General features: G+C 42.7%; 1 protein-coding gene across 7 annotated transcripts; it reads left to right on the top strand.

The window, feature by feature from the left end:
• Positions 1-198: 198 nt before the first annotated feature.
• Positions 199-17669, top strand: RANBP1 (RAN binding protein 1). Of its 7 annotated transcripts, none has more exons than XM_083479094.1 (7): positions 1583-1900; positions 4998-5134; positions 5982-6139; positions 6869-6997; positions 8350-8412; positions 9998-10189; positions 15499-17669. In XM_083479094.1, the coding sequence occupies exons 1-7, from the start codon at positions 1886-1888 to the stop codon at positions 15618-15620; spliced, it is 816 nt and encodes a 271-aa protein (XP_083335220.1). In that variant the 5' UTR covers positions 1583-1885; the 3' UTR covers positions 15621-17669. The 7 variants fall into 7 exon arrangements, with proteins under 7 accessions (XP_083335225.1, XP_083335220.1, XP_083335221.1 ...); XM_083479095.1 differs by having other exon boundaries at positions 15502-17669; XM_083479096.1 differs by having other exon boundaries at positions 10007-10189.

The following is a 17669-nucleotide window of genomic DNA, read 5'->3' on the forward strand; positions in this document are numbered from 1 at the left end:
AAATACCGTAGGGGGCCGAGAGAATCCATGGGTAGCCTCATAAATGCGCTGAACACTTTTGTGGTCAATACATTGTATCCACCAATAAAATAAATAAAAACCTAAAATTAAAAAAGTTATAAGCGAAGATGCCAGAGTCTTTTTCCCGCTCTTTCCCATCATGCAACATCTCACTCCTCCAACCGCCTCCGCCCCCCCACCCACCTCGGATTCGCCACGCGCGGCAGCCATTTTAAGTAAAGGGGGCGGGAGCCGCCGAGGATCTGTGGCGTGAGCCGGCCCGAGACGTCCGGGTGTAGGGCGGGATATCAATTCCATAAAACATTCACAAATAGTTAAAAATCAACCATAAGCTTTTAAAAAAACACAACTTGATTAAACACACGTCAGCTTTCTACATATCTGGGCAGACTTGCCTAAACAAGAACGTTTTTAGCAGGCACCGAAAATAGCATAGTGAAGGTGCGTTCTTCACTGGGTAGTGGCGCCCTCCCTGTGGAAAACCCAGATGTCAAGGAGAACTACATAACTTTTTTGATGTTTTCCTGAGGTTTCATGATTTGTTGGAAGCCGCCCAGAGTGGGCAGAGTATAAATAAAATAATAATTATTACGGAGTGGGTTTTAATGTACTTTTAGAACTTTGCTCATGACTTTGCCGCACTACTTATTGGTTTTGCCCAATCTGCGAGGATTTCTGACCAGCCTTTTTTCAAAGATTTAGGTCTCTTGGTTTGGAGATCGAGTGGGCATTTGATTCACCTCTTATTAGGGGACGGGTCCTCTGCCTCAGAAAAAGTGGCCTGTTTTGCTTTTAGAGCGACAATATTTTTTTTCCTTGTGGGGATGGTTAATGCCTTTAGAAGGGCGGCCGCCAAGCTCTTATCTGACAGAATGTCTGGTATTTATTTTGTGTGTGTTTTTGTATTGTACTGTATATCTTTCGTAATGGCTCCGGCTACACAAAATGAAATTTCATTCAGGATGCCTTCAGGCTGTTTCTAGAGCGCGGCTGCTGCTGCGCTCCTGTCCTGCTTGAGGACAACAGGCGTCTGGCGGATACGATGCTGGGCTTAGGTGGCCTGACCCAGCAAAGAGTCCGTCATCTCCAAATTTAATGATCACTTAGTTTAATATATTAAGGTAAATTAACTGAAAACAGCTTGCAGATACTTAATTGGCTTAGGATTTTATTTAAGTTAACTGATGAATTAATATGTTTAATTTCATAATGTGAAGATCTAAGGATGTTAATGTTTTAAGTTATTTTTTAAGAACTGTGATTTGGGAAACCGTTAAAAGGACATGCAATGAAATTCAACCAAGGGGAAGCGAGGAAGTCACTTAACAATGTTAAAAAAGTGTGATTTTTAATAAGGTTATGATTTATGTTTGTTTGTTTTATGTGTTTGTTTATAATGTTGTGAAAACCAATAAAAAAAGTCCGTCATCTCATTTGCCCGCGCGCCTCCCTTGCCTGCCTGGCGCGCTACACCAACCCGCTCCCTCTCTCTTATTGCAATGGCGCCGCGAGCCCTCGTGAGGGAACTAAAGAGCCTCGTTTTCCCATCAGCCCCTGCGGCCACGGCGCGGGCTGCGGGAATGAGGGGAAAGAAGGGGGGAGGAAGGAGGGGGCGGGGAGCGCGAGCGACGGAGGAGGCGGAGCGGCAGCAGCGGCGGCGCTGAAGGAGCGTGCGAGGCAGAAAGTGTAGGCCGGGAGGCGGGCGCACGGTCGGTCGAACGGACGGAACGGGACGGGGCGAAAAGCCAGGCAGGGAAAGGGGTCGCGGCGGGAAACGGGAGAGAGAAAAGCAGCGGCTACATTTGACGAGAGACGCGCCTCACTCGAGCCTTAGCAAAGAGACGACGCCACGCCAGCCCCCGCCATGGCCGAGACGAAGGTGAGACTCGAGAGGGTTGACGAAAAGCGCCGGCGAGCCTCGAAATCGAGAGCGGGGAGCAGTCAAAGGAGGTCCCGGGGGCGGGGGGGTTGGAGAGAGAGAGAAAGCCTGAGACTAGGCCGCCCTCTTGACTCATCCCCCCTCCCCCACCTCAGGTTTATTAATCCGTTGACGCCCCTTATTTCTCCGCCCGCTTTCCACGGGCTGCCTCAGCGCTGCCTGGCAGCCGTTTCTCTCTCCCCGCCACCCCCCCGGTCTTAACAAGGCCTGGGGCCTCCTATCCTCCAAGGCGCGCAGGCAGGGCCGCCGCAGCAGCAACGTGCTGCGCGCGATTCGCGCTTGCTGGGACGTGGCGTTCCCTTGGGCTTGTAATAATTTCTATAAACCCCCTCCCCTCTTTTTGGGGGGGAGTGGGGGGTGTACTGGGCCCTTCTCTGTCTCCAGCCCCGGGGTGTGCTGAGATCTCTCCCCCCGCCGCCTGCTGGAGGAGGAGGCCGCCCCACGTGCTCCGCTGCCCATCCCCGCTTCTCCTTCAGAGAGCCCGGTTTTGTCACAGCGATGTCCTCTCGTTAGTATTTCAATTTTTAAAATATCGTTGAGAACACCCGCATTGAAAGCGCGCTCAGGGTCACAAGGCTTCAAACAGGATGCAGAAGGTGGCTGCTGCTGCTGCTTGCCATTCTTACCAAGTATTTCGAGGGATGCAGTCCTGTGCACCCGCTTGGCTGGAGGAAGAGGCAGTTGAATCCATTAAGGCCGCAGGCCTTCACAATATAAAAGGGGATGCGAATTTTCTCGTTTGATATATTTGGCATGATAGAAGAAATGGGATGGGTAGGAAAGCAAAACTAAACAGTGGGAGGGCACAATTAAAAATCTGACAATTGGCCCAGAAGATAAAATAGCTACTAAGCACAGTAAAACGGCTTTAAATCCCACAATACCAGTTTTAATTTAGTAACTTTGTTGTGCACACTCTACAAAGAGAAAACTGTGTTTAAAATAGTGATATTTGTATTTCCTTGATTTGGTTTCTACCCCCCATCTTTTGATCACCAAGTAAAAAACGTTGTGTCTGCTCTACCTTCTCTGACACCTCACATTGCTAATAGACACATTAACTTAACACCACAATCCCCTGTCCTTGGGAGGATCCTAGTTGTTCTATATTGCCTTTTTATATGTAAGAACAAGCAGGCACCATTCAGATTAAACAGCAGCTACTAGGCCAACAACAGGTAAGTTAAAAATTGGCATTACTGCCCAGCCAAAGTTTCAGAAAATAAATGGTTTTTCATCAAGCACTAGAATTGTATAAATGTGGGTGTATTCAGAGGGAGGTGGTTTCACACAGAGGGTTCTACTGTTGAAAAAGACCGACCTTCTAATCACAGTTTAAAGAGCCTCTGTAGACAGTGACATGACTAGGAGGGCCGCCTCATCCAAGAATCTTAGTGACCAGTCAGGTTGATTTTCAGAAAGGTGCTCCTTCAGGTAAGTTAGTGTCAGGTTTTTTATGGCTTTGTAGGTAAAGACCAAAGCATTAAACCTGTTCTAATTGCATATTAGCAGCCACTGCTACACTTTTAAGCAGGCATAGGCAAACACAGCCCTCCAGATGTTTTGGGACTACAACTCTCATCATCCCTAGCTAACAGGACCAGTGGTCAGGGATGATGGGAGTTGTAGTCCCAAAACATCTGGAGGGCCGAGTTTGCCTATGCCTGCTTTTAAGAGTGGTATAGTATATACATGGTAGGATGTCTCAGTCAGCATCCCAGCCACTGCATATTGCTCTAGCTGCAGCTTCCAGACCAACCCTAAGAACAGCCCCATTGCTGCACATTGCAGTAATCCAGTCTTGAGGTGGTTGATCCATGAGGCAGAGTAGCAAGGCTCTCCTGGTTCATAAATGATAATAGCTAGTGCACTAGCCAAAGCTGGGGGGGGGAGTATTCCTAGCCATTGTGCCCACCAGGTCCTTCAGTTCAAAGCTGACAAAACATCACATTGTTACACACTTACTCCTTTGGAAGAGTGCAGCCCTATTCAGGGTAGGCCAGCATCCCAGATCTCAGACTTGGGAATCACCTGCCCACAGGACTTCTGCCATGTCCAGATTCAGTTTTAGACCATCACTGCATTGAGGCACTGGTTCTGGACTTGTATGGCCTTACCTGACTCAGATGTTACTGAGAAATAGAGGCGGCTGTCATCAGCTTATTGATGACAGTATGCTCCAATTTCCTAATTACTGTTTCAAGCAACTTCATATAAGTACAGTGGTACCTCGCAAGACGAAATTAATCCGTTCCGCGAGTCTCTTCGTCTTGCGGTTTTTTCGTCTTGCGAAGCACGGCTATTAGCGGCTTAGCGGCTATTAACGGCTTAGCGGCTTTAAGAAAAAGGAAACAAACTCGCAAGACGTTTCGTCTTGCGAAGCAAGCCCATAGGGAAATTCATCTTGCGGAACGACTCAAAAAACGGAAAACTTTCGTCTTGCGAGGCATTTGTCTTGCGAGGTACCACTGTAAACAGCATTGGAGAGAAGATGGCACCCTGGACACCCCATAACATAATTATCAGGACGCCAAGTCACTCTGAAACTGGTCCTTTGAGTAGGAAAAAACCAGTGAAAAACAATACCATCAGTTCTTAACACTGAGCTAATCCATGAGCATCACATTGTCATTGGTATCAAAAGGCATGTGGATGAGTGAACCATGTTCTCAGCCCTTAAAGTTGCTGGCTTCCAAAGAGGGGAACGCTCCATTTCTTTGTGGTGAGGATGAAAGTGTGGGCTGCAAGCCACCTCTAACAAGCAGACTAGAGGAGGGGTGGAGCCCCCTCCACCAGCTCACTCATCAGCATGGAATTCCTGCTTGCCTAGGCTGGCTGATGTATATACTTGTTACATTAATTAGTAAAATGAATGCAACTATCACTTTCAGACCAAAATAGAAAAATTGGATTAAATGGCTAAGATGTGCAAGTTCATAAGATCTTGCATTTTTATTATTGGGGGTCTTTTTGAATTAAATATCACAAGCCTCTTAGCAATTTTGTTTTAAGGTTCGTCATGTGACTTTTTCCACAGGACACACATGAGGAGCATGACTTAGCACCTGACAACGTAGATGATTCGAACCATGACCCTCAGTTTGAGCCCATAGTTTCTCTTCCTGAGCAAGAGATCAAAACTCTTGAAGAAGATGAGGAAGAACTCTTTAAGATGTAAGTACAATACGAATGGTGCGTCAGTGACTTCCAAACTTTGGGTTGGGGTATATTAATATGCTGATGGGTTGCAGCATGTGCACATTGGCAAGGCATACATGTTGTCTAGGACAGTGTCTTTATTAGGCCACCAAAATGTAAAAAAATAGTGTCCAAGCTTTGGGATATGGGATTTTTTCTTAAGAGTCAGTACAACTGTCTTTTTCTAGATGGCAATGTAACTCTTCGAATGGCCAAACTTTTAACATGTGGTAGTCTGTATTCAACAACTTAAGGCTTTATTTATTCTCAGTGAGCAATTCTCTGAGATAGAAGGGCTATCTTTTTTTAAAAAAAAACCTGAACCGTTATCCACTTACCTAGAAACGAGGAGTGCAAAGTTGGTTTCCTTTTCTGTGACAGAAACTAGTGTTTTCTATCATATAAGGAATGTCAATTTTCAGACCAGTTAGTTCATGAATTTATGAATTACATCCCACAACAGAATGCCCCAAAGCAACTTGAAAGTGTAAAATAAAGCAATACTTTAAAAATACATACACATATAAAAAGAGAGACTATCTTGTTCCAACAGCTATTTCTTCCCAATGTACCTATAGTAGACTAGAAGCCTAGTACTACTGTCTTTAGTAAGGATTAGTATGTCCCCCACAACAACTTGTGTGTGTTTTTTGAGAGAAAATATTGGGGAAACAAATGGTCTAGGGGAGGGAAGCATATCAAATGTACATTCATATGGAGCATTAATGTTAAGAGATCGCAGTTCTGTGAAAAATCTGGTAAAAAGTTCCATGCATAAACTAAGCTATGCCTTGTTTTCATTTTGTGTCTCCCTCCCCAAAAGGCGAGCAAAACTCTTCCGCTTTGCATCGGAAAACGATCTTCCTGAATGGAAAGAACGAGGCACTGGTGATGTAAAGCTTCTGAAGCACAAAGAGAAGGGGACCATTCGTCTCTTGATGAGGAGAGATAAAACCCTAAAAATCTGTGCAAATCATTACAGTATGTGATTTGGTACACTGCACTTGTTGTACAGTACTACTTATTTTGCTGTAATAGCAAGAAAGGAAATTAATAATAGGGACAGAAGGTGGTGAAGGTCCTTCTGGTTCTGGTTACTAAGGAAGCGTTAGACCCAAGGCCACTTGCACAGCGAGCTTCTGCCTGTGTCATCAGTTGGTGCGATGTTGGAGGTTAAAAGGATCAAGAAGCCTATGTAGTTTACCTTCTCTTAGCAAAAGTCCTTCAGATACAATCTCCAAATATAATCCAGTATGCCACAAGCAGACATGAGATATTTCACAAAGGCACGCAAGTAGCTTTAAGCAAGGCAGGGGAACCGTGCTGTGCAAATGAAGAAAACTACGCAGGGCCCAGTCACTTATAGTCCAACCTTCTTTAGTTTAAAAATGGCAGTGAAACCTTCACATGTCTTAACAACAATAGCATGAAAAACATGCCACACTATGTAGTAGGGTTTCAGAAAACTAGTCCTAAAGGGGTAGCGTCAAGAGTCTGGAATGCAGTCTTAATTGTGAATAAAATCTAGTCATGCCTTCATTGATAAATAGGCTAGACTAGAACTTAAATGCATTTTTAACAATCTTTTATGTTGCCGATAAGGTGAATATCTTCAGGCAGACAGTTAAGGAGGCTGTGTTGTTTGCTCTAGTACTTCCTGTGCCCAGCTACTTTTCTCTCTCTCTTCCTGCCCCTGCTTTTCCTTTCTAGTTACACCTGTAATGGAGCTGAAGCCCAATGCAGGAAGTGACAGGGCATGGGTGTGGAATACACATGCTGATTTCGCAGATGAGAGTCCTAAGCCAGAACTTCTGGCAATTCGGTTTTTAAATGCAGAAAGTAAGTTAAAAGCAACATAACTTTGATCACTTAAAATTGCTGTGTATGTATGAAGACATGTGAAGTGAGTGTAAACTGAATGTTTTGTATTTCATTGCATCACATTTGTCTGTAATGAAACAGGCTACCCTCTGTGCTAGTACTCTGTTAATACTTCAACAGGGTTGACAGGCCTAAAGAGCACGTCTCATGACTTCTATAAAGTAGGCAGTCTGGGCTAGTTAAAAAAAAAAATTATAGGTCACATGCAAATTGTGGGCAAGCAAATTAAGTATACTGGGTTTACTTTTTGGATCGATAGGATTTTAGAGGTCCTTAAATCCTTGCCTCTTAACAAGTGGAAGCAAAGGTTATTGTGTTCTGCTCTCATGTGTCTTGGCCAAATGTAGCTGTTATTTCTATAAAAAGTATTGACTTACTATCATAGCAACCTTCAGGTTCTGTGTTGATACCTTCTTGTGGTGTGCCAGTGAGGAGCATAGTTAGCTGTTGCATGTAAGCCATTCAGTAAACCCAGGGAAATGGAGCACAACCGTACTTTCTGTGCATAATGTGAAATTGGCTTTACGGACTTGAAGTTGGGGGTGGGGGGAAGCAAATCAGACACAGGCCTTTGTTTCTTGTTTTCTGGCCTATGGAATAAAAATGCCTTTTTTGATGAATGACATTTTTCATTCTCTAGCATTGAGCAACAGTGACCTCAAGTGGTCATTTTTGCTAATATATTGTAGTGTAACGGTAAACCACCTGACAACTTCCATTGTATGATAGTTATGAAAGTATTGATATGCTATCTTTATCAGAAATCCTTTTTGCTAATATTAACTCTATTAAAGAAAAATCTGGCAGTGATGCTAGTACATGAACTCTAAGATCTAGTTAATCAGTAGGTTTTATGATACAAATCTCCACTGCACCTACTTGTCCAGCAAAACATCAAAGAGTGCATTTTACACTGAAATGTATAAACAGTTCTAGAAACTCAGATACTCTGTAGACTGCATATGTACATGTGGCTTTACTAGATTACTAGAGCTTTCCAAACTGTGTCTTGATACGTTTCAGCTGCAGTATGTAGGTGTGTCACACGAACGTTCTCCATGCTCCTCCTGGGGCAGGAAATGGGTTGGCTTAACCTCTGGTTTGCTAGTAAAACTGAATTACTGTGTCCCAAAATGATGCATGTCTAAAAAGTGTCTTGCCAACATCAAAAGTTTGGAAATCTCTGGTCTTGATACAAAGAGGATGAGTGTTCATGCAATCTGAGGTACCAGAGAAAAAACGTTACTTACTTTAAATTGTGTCTAGATCCATTGCAGTATATTTTATGATACTTTGTTTCCTTAAAACAGATGCACAGAAATTCAAGGCAAAATTTGAAGAATGTAGAAATGAGGTTGACAAGGGAAAGAAAGGTAAGAATTTTTTTTCTTCTGATGAAGGAACACTGTAGTCAGGAGACTGCAAACAATTCTGCAAAAGCCCCTGAACCGTCAGAATAACTGGCATTTTATATATGTACTATATGCCAAGTTTTAGACCCTCTTTTAGATCCTCATTTACTTAAGCAGAAATGTAAGAATTAAAGAGGCTTGCACTGAGGTGGTCTTTCCTTTTTCCATAATCTTCAGCAACATGCATCTCTGAACCTTTCAGCGTTACTGTCTCGTCTTGCTGTTTACCTAATTTTAGAATTTCTTGATCATACCCCACAGTTTAGCAATGTCAGAAAATGGCATGCTATCTTGTTTTGCATGTCAGAGCAACTGACTTTCAGACACTTAAGAAATCCTCCTCATGAAACGGTAGGCAGGCAGTTGATTCTACAAAATAAAGTTTAGTTAACTTTATTCAAATCAATTTATTGCTAAAGAGAGAAGCAAATTGTGCATTGTTAGCACACCCTTATATGCTGTTTTGAGGATAGACAATCTGGCTTTCAGGCAAGGTACTAAAATTATAGCAGTTGCAAGAAACAGTATGTAATCTTGGAGAACAATTGGAAATATAAACAAGATACATGGCCTTTGCATAAGAAGTCCAGCACACATTGTTTACATATCCAGCGATGACTAACTCATTTCCCATATTGACTGTGTTCACAACAAGCAAAGAGCCTGGACTTAATAAATTGTACTTGTATGAGCTCTGTGCTAGTGCGTTCAACCTTAATCTGTTTCACATGCATGGTTAAACAAATCAAGCCCTACTACGGGCAGACACCAGTCTTGTCCCTCAGGCACTAGATGATATTGGTGTGTGTGAGAAGGGACACACGAAAGAAGGTGGTTCCTAAGGTACCCAGGTCCCAAGTCATTAAGGGTTTTCAGGCTTGAATTGAACCCAGAAACCAATTAGCAGCCAGTATAAATCGCTGTGGGACGTGGGTGGTGCTGTGGGTTAAAACACAGAGCCTAGGACTTGCCGATCAGAAGGTTGGTGGTTCGAATCCCCGCAACGGGGTGAGCGCCCGTTGCTCGGTTCCTGCTCCTGCCCACCTAGCAGTTCGAAAGCACATCAAAGTGCAAGTAGATACCTTCCAGCGGGAAGGTTAACGGCGTTTCCGTGTGCTGCTCTGGTTCGCCAGAAGCGGCTTAGTCATGCTGGTCACATGGCCCGGAAGCTGTATGCCGGCTCCCTCGGCCAATAAAGCGAGATGAGTGCCACAACCCCAGAGTCGGCCACGACTGGACCTAATGATCAGGGGTCCCTTTACATTTACCTTTATAAATCACTGAGAACTGACAAGATTTTCATAAGGAGAAACAAACCACAAGCCTGGTTTGGACACAGTGCTAAATTATTCCTTTTCTAGTTTGTTTAACTCTTCATGCCAGAGAAGGAATGAAGTGGGAGCAGAACTGTACACCAGCACGCATCATGTACACAGTATGATTTATTAAGCCAAGGTTATTCACTTATTGTTGCATGTAACACAGCCAGTGACTGCTAAAGAATTTTCTGTTAACACCTGTATATAAGAAAATTAACTTGCTATAGTGTACATAGGACCAAGAGACATGGACAGCGAGGGAGCTACTAAAGTGACCTGCAACACCTGTGCCATGTCTGTCTTCATGCCTGAGAATGTGGAAAACTACACCTGCAAGGAGTGCAAGCGGATTCCCTTGCTGAAAGAGAAGATAGAGCAACTTGAGACCCGCCTAGCCACACTTCAAGCTACTGGGCAAGGTGAGGAATTTCTCATTAGAGCAGACTGGACTCTCTTGGAACAGCAACACAGGTGGGGTGCCCCTAGGAAGGAGGAAGATTGCCCATTGCAGGAAACGAATGCCTGGAGGAACATGACACACAGAAGCAGTACTGTCAGGAACCATGCTTTGACACTGGAGCTGCAAAATCAATTCCATGCCCTCAACTTGGACACCAATTCTGGGCTAGAGGAGCAAGTACAGTAGTTGCAGACCTCAGAATACATAGAAGTGATGGTGGAAGGTTCAGTGTGCAGAACAATTCCTGTCACTCCCCAGAGGTGGAAGAGAAGTGTGCTGGTGGTAGGTGACTTCCTTTTGAGGGGGACAGAGGCAGCAGTGTGCAGGTTTAACAGGATGTATTGGGTGGTGAACTGTCTTCAGGTGCAACAATTCACTATGTGACAGAGAGGTTGCCAAGTTTTATAAAGCCCACTGACGGTGACAACCCCTTCTGCTTCATGGGTACAAATGATACTGCTAGATGTAGTCTTCAGCATAATAGCAAGGGACGTTGACACTCTGGGCAGGAAGCTGAAGGGCCTTGGGGCACAGGTGGTATTTTCATCACTCTTTCCTGTTGAAGATTGGGGCACAGGAAGAGGAAAATGCTGGAAGTACTGGTGGCACAGGTGATGTCAGGAAAGGTGTAGCTTCTTGGACCACGTTCTCTGCTCCTTTGAGGAAGGATGTCTGGCAAGAGATGGGTTGTACCTCATGGCAGTTGGCAAGAGTGCTTTTGCTAAGAGTCTTATGAACCTGATCAGGAAAGCCTTCAATTAAACCCTGAGAAAGAGGAAGAGGACATTACAGACTACAAGGAGACACCTGGTAGTGAGGATAACAGCTTCACTTGCGCACAGGAAATGGAGGTGTTGCTCCAGAAACCTGCTGAAGGGCAGGAAACTGCAAGATGGTGGAAGAAGCAACAAGAGGATCATCTCTCTTGGACCTGTTACTTACCAGGAAGAGATTGACAAATGATACAGAGGCAAGAGAAATCTTGAGTGCAGTCAGACATGTGCTCTGGACTTTTAAGAAGGCTGATCTCAAAAAGCTTAAGGAATACTCAGAGAGAAGAAATACTCAAAGAGAAGGAAGTCTAAGAAGAATGAGAGTTTTTTAAAAAGTGGAATATTGAAGATACAAAGGCAGACCATTCCAACAAGAAAAGTGGGAAACTTCTGAAAAAACTAATGTAGCTGCATAAGGTGCTTACAGATGAGCTGAGATTTAAGAAGGACATATATAAGAAATGGAAGAAAGGGGCATTCACAAAGGAGAGTAGCCAACAGTTGCAGGGAAAAGGTCAGGTGGGCCAAAGCTCAGGTTTGCAAGAGAGGTTAAAAATAACAAAGTAAGTTTATTTGGCTATGTTTCAAAGCAAGAAGAACAACAAACAAGTAGTGGGTCCTCTGCGTGGAAAAGACTGAGAAATTTTATTGGGTGACAGAAGGCAGAACTGCGCAACACCTACTTTGCCTCTGTCTTCACCCAAAAGAAAAGCAGTGCCCAACCTGGTGATAACAGAATAATAAATGTTGCAAGGAGGGAGCTGCAACCCACGATAGGAAAAGAGGTGGCATGGGAACAGCTAGTTACTTTAAATGAATTCAGATCTCCCAAGGCAAGTATAGTGTCCTGATCAAAGGAAGTATTCATCCTGCTCTGTTGGTCTTGCCATGGTCAGAACACATCTGGAGTACCAAGTCCAGTTCTGGGCACCACAATTTAATAAGGTTATTGACAAGCAGAGGAGGGCAACCAAGATGATCAGGAGTCTGGAAACCAAGTCTTATGAGAAATGGTTGAGAGAATTGGGTATGTTTAGCTTTGAAAAGAGGAGACTGAGAGGAGTTATGATTGCCATCTTCAGATATCTAAAGGGCTGTCACATGAAAGAGGGAACAAGCTTGTTTTCTCCTGCTCCGGAGGCTAGGATCCGAACCAATGGATTCAAGTTACAAGAGGAAATTCCAATTAAACAAAAGAAGAAAATTCTGACAGTAAGAGCTATTTGAAAGTGGAACAGACTCCGATGAGAGTTGATGGACTCTTCTTCCTTGGAGGTTGTTTAGAAGAGGCTTGATGGCCTTCTGTTATGTATGATCTCGTTGAGATTCCTGCATCGCAGGGGATTGGAGCAGGTGGCCCTTTGGACCCATTCCAACTAAATTCTATGATTGCATAAAAGTAGAAAAATGCAAAACATTTCCTAAATATATAAGCCAGAAAAAGGATGACCAACTTATGCATTCTAGAATTCTATATAATTAAGGAATGTGTTATAGATAGCACCTTGGCCAGGCATGTAATTATTCTAGTACATAACAAATTTATTGAAATATAAGCGCAGCTCAAAGCCTGAGGTTTCTTAAAAACAGTGACTTCTATGTTCAGAGTATTTCCAAGAAATATGTTTCTCAACCAGTAGTTTCACCACCCCTAGGCAGGATAATAGCTTTTCGCATTAAAAACAGAGACATAGCAAATTACATCCTTAGCTACAGTAGCTGAAAGAGAGAATGGGGACCTGTATGTTTGAAGCAGCTCCCATTTCCAGCATCCTATAAGCTTTTCTGACAAGCTAGTGGTATTTTTTGAGTTGTGCTAAAGCCATCAGCCATCCAAGTCACACTAAGATCATCCAGGGTATCGCGGGTCTTTCATATGATAACCTTGGCATGGCATGTTACATGTGAAGTGAAAGACTTGTACAGCATCCTTTGTCTTAGAGGTATTCCATTGTGCTCTGATGCTCTTGGCTTGCCTGTACATGATTTCTGGTTTTCAAAGTGTTTGTGCCTTGTTTCTGACATGTGAGAGGGGATGCAAGGGAATCTCTTCTCAGTTACCGTCATACCGTGGTTCCTGAAAGCCTTGGTACTTGTACATTTTGGCTCCCGAATGCTGTAAACCTGGAAGTAAGTGTTGCGGTTTGCAAACGTTTTTGGAAGCCAAACGTCCGACGCAGCTTCCGGTTGAGTGCAGCCAATCTGAAGCCACACCTTGGTTTGCAAATGTTTTCAGAAGTCGAATGGACTTCCGGAACGGATTACGTTTGACAACCAAGGTACGACTGTACTTACTGTTTCCTCCATTTGATACAAGTGGGGCTTACTATACTCTTCTAAAGAGTGCTTGATCTCAGTTCCTTGCGCATCACTCACTAGTCAAACTGGACGTTCACTATCAAACATGGTGTTCTTATGACCAGGGAACTCTCAGCCACAATTGACAGGATTACTTGACACCTGGATCTCTGTCACCTTGTTGGATGTCTCTGCCCTGCAAGCAGCTGATAAGGAAATGAAGTTGTGATATGAGTGATTGCAGCCTGATGGCAGATAGCCAATAAGTAGCTCAGTATCTACAATCAAGGAGAGGTTGAATTTTTGCGACTTCCTCTTAAGATCCCAGATGGAGATTCGGGATAGACAAAAAGAAGTACTTCACAAAACACACACAGTGGTACCTTGGTTTAAGAACAGCTTAGTTTATGAACAACTTGGATTAAGAACGCTGCAAACCCAGAAGTAGGTGTTTTGGTTTGCGAACTTTGCCTTGGAAGCAGAACATGTTTTACTTCCTGTTGAGTGTAAATTGAGCCCCCTGCTGCTGTTGGAAAGCATGCCTTGGTTTAAGAACTGACATCCGGAAGTTTGTAAACTAAGGTGCCACTGTATAGGTACGGAATTTATTACCACAATATGTGATAATCACCACCATCTCGGATGCCTTTAGAAGAGGATCAGGCAGTCATAGAGGATGCTCTCAATGGCTGTTAGTCATAATGGGGGAGTTACACAGGAGTGTTGTTGCATTTGTGTCCTGCTTGTGAGCCTCTCGTAAGTACCTGGTTGGCCCCTGTTACAACAGGATGCTAGACTAGATAGACCTTTGGTTTGATTGTGCAGGGCTCTTACATCAAGTGTTCAGGGCCATGATTAACAGGTAAGCAATCTTCATTTTTATGCTTAATAGCAGGCTCACTCTGTGCCTGACTGCAATATTCAGTCATGGTGCTTTTTAGGCCTGCTAGAGTAATCCAGGATGTTGTGAACACTTTCCCTACTTGTGGAAGTCCATTTCAATTGATCTTGGTACAGATGACCCTTTTTGTCCTTTCCAATCCACAATTCTATGATTCCAGGTACTTCATTATTACTGATGAATTTGAGGTATAGAAAAGTTACAAGTTTTAAAAATCTTGACGTTGGGATTTTTTAAGAGAGACTCTTAGTATTCAATTGACTTTTTATGTACTCATCAGAACGTGAAGTGTTATTCCCACTGAAGTGTCTGGTTTTCATATAGTTGCGTCATAGCTCTGCATGGATACAAATTCATATATATATATATATATATATATATATATATATATATATATATCAGAACATTCCAAAATTATTTCTTTCTTGCAGCACTTTGTTACAGTGGAATAGCTAGTTGCTTTGTAATTAAAATTGTATTAATGGTTAGCAATTCAAAATCGTCGGGTAAGGAGGGGAGATTCTCCCCCCCTCTTTGAATTCATGTTTTTTCAAACTATGAAGCATTACTTTTTCCTGCAGATTATCCTGAAGGCATAAAAACATAGACATGTTGCAATAGAGAGCTTCTACTTTTCAAATCATGTAACCTTGGGTTGAAGTAGCTTCGAGATGAATATTTTCGGGTTGCGCTCCATGGCGACCCGGAAGTAATGGAGCGCGTTTCGCCGCATGCACAGATGTTCAAAATGACGCCATGCATGGAAGCAGCGAAATGCGACCCGCAGTCGCGTGTTATGTTCACTTCAGGATGTGAACGGGGCTCCGGAACGGATCCCGTTCGCATTCAGGGGTACCACTGTATCTTTTTTAAAAACTTCGCTGCTTATGATCTGAGTGCCATAAGGATCTGCCTGTGAGAAATTGGGAAGTCAGGAACCAACCAATGCCTTTTCCTTCTTCCCTCCTGGGCCTGTAGTTGCATGTCTTTTATCCTAACCAAATTACCCTGCTTCCTCCAAAGAACTTGGGGCAGTACACATAGGGTGGGTTATTGCATGTTACAGCAATATCCCTCTCGGGTAAGCTGAGCAGAAATGTAACAGCTTTTGCAAGGCTGTCCCATTAAGTGGAACTTTGAATCTGGCTTATCCGTTGTTCCAATCACAGCATTCGCCACACTGTCTGTCTTGCATTATTACACCATACAAAATACTATATTGTTCTCTCAGATCTTTTTGACATGTTTCCATATTACCTGCTGCACTGTCTAATAATATCTTTAAACGTTTTTTAGCAGGAACAGAAAAAAATGATAGTGCTGATAAAGTTGCCGAGAAACTAGAAGAACTTTCTGTAAAGGAGGAGATCAAAGAATCGGAGAAAGAAGTCAAGGAGAAAACTGAAGAAAAGCAATAAATCATCTTGGGCCTTGTGTTTTATTTTTTTCTTAATTTTTTTAATTTTTACAAGGGACTTTATAAAGAACTGTATTACAACATTCACTTTTTTTCCTAACTTTTTGCCCTTTTTGAAGAGATCTTCAGAAAAAATCCATTCCCCAGTCATGAAAATGTACTGTGCTAAACTTTCTTTTCCATAGTGGAAACACTTATTTATAGTCATCCAAGAGAGTGAATAAAAGTTTGAAAATGGTGTCAAAGGACAGAACTGAATTTTCTGTATGCTTCAGATGTGTGGCTGCAATTATTACCTTGGGTTATATTTTTCAGTGCATAACTTTAGATGAGATGTAGTATAACTGAATTATACCAGTAGAAAAAGTGCAGGTAATAAAGATGTTTCTCATATACTGTGACTGAAAGCTGTTAATGAATGAAACAAAATACTCTATATTTTCCTTGTAAGTGGGGTTTGAGTGAACGTACGTGTTTCGTGAAACTTTGTTACGGAAAATGGCGTACCCCTTAGAATATAATGTCATAATCCTCCAATGGATTTCAGCATACGTATGGTTTCTAATGGTCCTTTGTAGTTGACCGAGCATGGCAGAACATACGTTCTGAATTTGCCATGGCTGAAAGTGATGCTGGTTGGCAACAATGAAGCTTAAGACCTTACTATATTTCAAATATTTCTCCACGCAGAACAAGAATGTGCTGTCTGGAAAGCTTTATGATCGCTCGCAGTTTGCGGAATAGATGGGACACGAAGCCCAGTTCACTATGATCTCTTTAAATCTTCAGTTTAGCTATCCATTTAACACAAGTATTAAGATTAATGTATTACATATACTGTTATTTGTTGCTGTCTTAATGATAGCATACCCTAGTGCTTTTTGCAGGTGGGGGAATTGACTTAATCTTAATGGGGCTTCAGGCTGTGGGAAAGTTGAATATCTCTTAGCATTCTTGGGGGAAAGCATCAACATTTAAGGACTCCGCATCACTCATAGGGATAGAACCTCGGGCAGATTTAATGTTAAACTTCAATGCCATGTACCTAAACTAAGATGTTCTATCGCTTGTTCTGCTACTGATAATAAAAATTGGTTATCTTGCAGGATTCACTGCAAGGATAGGCTTATGTGGAAACTTATTTCCACACGGAAGTCCTTTTCGATCTCTACGTAAGGAACAGCCAAGGGTGTTTGCGACTGACTGCATTTGGCACACAAGTTTACACTTCTACTGCAAAATAGGCAATGATTGCTGACAATGCCAATGATATTCCTGTATCCAGGTCTTTGTTGCACAAGTGTGTGTGTCTGGATTGGGGTTTGTCTCAGTCCAAGTCCATTTTTTATACATTTATACTGTCCCACTTGTGTTAACTGTGTGGGTCTCCTCAAAACACATAGATTGTCTAACGTACTTGAGAGGTGAGAATAACTGATGCAGTCTTTAAAGGTCTGAGCCTCCCATGTACACATCGACTGTATATTGAGTGTGCATGTGTGTAGATGTGAAACGTTGCTTTTCCTATTCGTAATGGTATGCACAACACTTCGAACGCAAGCCTTTTCACGTGAAGCTGGGTGGCGAAACCTTTCACTTAATATAATGGATTTAGAATGCGTCCTCTTGTCTTTACCTAGAATTATAAACATTTCCTGGATTTTCTGTTTCCAACAATTGTTTTGGATTTCAATTCTATGATTATTCCCCCCCCCCCTGTTTTTTGTGCATACTGTTAGCTGCGTAGCATTTTGCCCTTGTCATGTTTGATTCTTATGGCTGAGTCTGTCAAGACTGCTAGAATTTCTTCGGACTTTTCTATGTGGGGGTGGGAATAAGACCTGCAGAAATACCTCAACAAATCCCTTATTAAGGACTCTTGCCAGTATATATGATAGTAATGCATTTGAAGGTGAAAAGGGCATTGTCTATTGCTCTTCAGATCCTCCCATCTGTAAAAGTCACCATAAGTGGATTCTGATTTATCTTGTCAAAGGGAGAAATTTTGCTCACCAAACTAACTTCAAAATAAATTTAACTGTAATCATCA

Source organism: Podarcis liolepis, assembly GCF_965112155.1.
Source record: "Podarcis liolepis genome assembly, chromosome: 15".
In the NCBI taxonomy this organism is placed as follows: Eukaryota; Metazoa; Chordata; class Lepidosauria; order Squamata; family Lacertidae; genus Podarcis; species Podarcis liolepis.

Excerpts from the sequence above, each read along its gene's own strand:
- RANBP1 (XM_083479094.1), top strand. Across the intron at positions 6,998-8,349 it reads TCGGTTTTTAAATGCAGAAA|ATGCACAGAAATTCAAGGCA; the intron begins GTAAGTTAAAAG and ends TCCTTAAAACAG. Across the intron at positions 10,190-15,498 it reads ACTTCAAGCTACTGGGCAAG|CAGGAACAGAAAAAAATGAT; the intron begins GTGAGGAATTTC and ends AACGTTTTTTAG.